At 33.2% G+C, this 2429-nt stretch overlaps 1 protein-coding gene across 4 annotated transcripts in view; it reads right to left on the minus strand.

Moving 5' to 3' along the window:
• Nucleotides 1-2429, minus strand: part of LOC106688286 (forkhead box protein J2) — an 18455-nt gene that overhangs the window by 8922 nt on the left and 7104 nt on the right. For all 4 annotated transcript variants that reach the window (XM_014432693.2, XM_014432685.3, XM_014432701.2 and 1 more), the window contains 2 exons: nucleotides 2266-2415; nucleotides 2064-2190 (listed from right to left, as the gene is read on the minus strand). In XM_014432693.2, the coding sequence (XP_014288179.1) occupies nucleotides 2064-2190; nucleotides 2266-2415 (277 nt within the window). The remainder of the gene's footprint in view (nucleotides 1-2063; nucleotides 2191-2265; nucleotides 2416-2429) is intronic.

The raw sequence follows: 2429 nt of genomic DNA on the forward strand, positions 1-2429 counted from the left end.
CGGCACATTAAAATAAGTTAATCATACTTATTTGTGTTTCATTGACCGCACCCCCAACCATCTTTTCCTCATTTAGCATTTATTTATTTATTTATTAAGGAAATAAAAATATGAAGTTATATAATGTAAAAAAAATGTATATATAATAAAGAAACAAAATATAAAGTTAAGTTAGGCAAAAGAAGTGATTAGAAAATATGACAATAATAATATGAGGTGAACATAACTAATAGCGTCGGTAACGAAAAATAAGAAAAGATTAGAGAAGGAGAATATTAGATAGTGTGTCGTGAGGTCTACAAGCAATATGAAGGTGTAACAGAACACAAGAATTTTTTAATGTTATCAGAAAGAGAGGGAATGTATGGTAGTAACCTGGACAAGGGGATAGAGAGGGAGTGAAGTGGTGAGACGATTTTTGTTGTTCATAAGTTTATGAACGATATGGAGAGGGAAGTTATTAGTTAAGAGTAATTGTTTAATGTGGTGTGTTTTTTTCATAGAAATGAGAATTAGGGAGGGAAAGGCAACGGTGAGTAAGGTTTTTGGCTACGTTAATTTTTTGATGGTAAGAGTGCTGGGAGTGGTAGTTTAAAAGTCTACCAGAGTAAGTTGGAATAGAGTTCAAGTCAGTAGTATGGTGTTGTCTGGGTTTCTTATGATCAGGAGGTCAAGGAAAGGAAGGGAGTGATTACTTTCAAGTTCAACAGTAAAATTAAGACGTGGATGGTAAGAATTAAAGGCGGATAAAGTATCCGAATTAACAACAAGGAGGGGGTCATCTACATATTTTTTAATAAGAATAATGTCAACTGGAAAGAATGGGATAACGGAATCAAGTAAATCACTGAGAACAATGTTGAAAAGATTGGGAGCTCAAGGATTTCCCATGGCCATTCCTGAAATTTGGTTTAAGAACTGACCCTGGAAGGTAAAGTAACCAGATGAAGGGATTCAAGGTAGAAAAAACGGCTAAGGGAAGTATGGGGTGCAATGGATGACCAGTTGGCTTCACCGATAAGGAGGCCTTTGTCTATGGGAATATTAGTGAACAAACTCTCTAAATCAAAAGAAACAAATATATAGTTGTAAGGAATAGTAAAGGAAATAAAAGATCGCAGAGGTGAAACGAATTTTGAATATCATAAGAATTACTTAGGGTTTATAAAAAAAGGGAAGAATAAATTTATTGAGTTTGGCAGAGGGAGAATTGATATTGGAAGTGGGGTATCAGGTTTATAAATTTTAGGAAGTCCATAAAAACGTGGGGAAACAGAATTGTAGGAAATAAAATTTCTTTATGGGGGGTCTGTTGAGAATGTAAGAGGTCCTTGAGGTGTGGATTAAATTCGGTCTACAGTGAAGGATCAGGTCCGGGGATCTGGGTGCGTATGTTGATCGGTCAGATAGAAGTCAGGTCATTTTGTCATTGTAGTCTGAACGATTCATGATTTGTTTAGTTGCCTTTGTCTGCTCCAGTGAGAATGATGTCATGATGGGAAAAAGTGAAAGAAATGTCTTTGAAGAAATGAGAAGAAAAATTGTAACGGAAGGAGGATGTAGATGATCGTAAATGATGTTGCAAATGGAAGCACTGGATACCTCTTTACTGTCATTAGAATGGTGAAAATTTACAATATTTGCATAATAAAATTAAAATAATAATTTACAATAAATATATAGGAGATAATCTAGCTTTCATAAGACATTCCAAAACTGAAACAATAAATTTCAATACTTATCCCAAAAACAAACTACAAAAATGATTGGTCAACCAGCCTTTATATTTCAGTAGTCACTCCAGGCTTAAATGGAGGCAACCAGAAACTAATAATTGAGAGAAAATATCATTTAATCAGAAAATAGTCAAATGGGGTAATAACCTACAAATTTATTGTTTATTGTTAAGCAAACTATGATTAATTATAAATGCAGTTTTGCAACACACAAGCAGATGCATACTGAGATTAAATAATTCATAAAGCTCCTTTCATAAGGCAGGGATAAATATGCAAATATTATATTTGTATTGTATCTTTCAGTCAAAACAAGTAAATACTTACTATCACAATGATCGTTTAAATTTACTTTATATGTGTTTGATTGCATTGTTGGCTTGTTTTCAGACAGTTGAGTAACACCATCATTACTAGCAGTATTACTATTACTTTCAGGGCTGTAAGGTAAAACCTAAAATAGACCATTATCAGAAAATTGATATCAATGTTAAATTATTATTTAACAGCATATAATACTTTGGCCTACCCTAGCAGTTTTTGACTTCTTTTTCATAGTGATTTCATCAGAGGTTTGGGAATAATCAATAGCCCAATAACTTCCTTTACCAGGATCATCTTTAGGTCGAGCAACTTTAGTAAAACATTTGTTCAATGAAAGATTGTGTCTGATAGAATTCTGGAACAAATTTA

The sequence above is a fragment of the Halyomorpha halys genome, unplaced genomic scaffold (genome assembly GCF_000696795.3).
Source record: "Halyomorpha halys isolate HHAL.00 unplaced genomic scaffold, Hhal_1.1 Scaffold41.1, whole genome shotgun sequence".
Classification (NCBI taxonomy): Eukaryota; Metazoa; Arthropoda; class Insecta; order Hemiptera; family Pentatomidae; genus Halyomorpha; species Halyomorpha halys.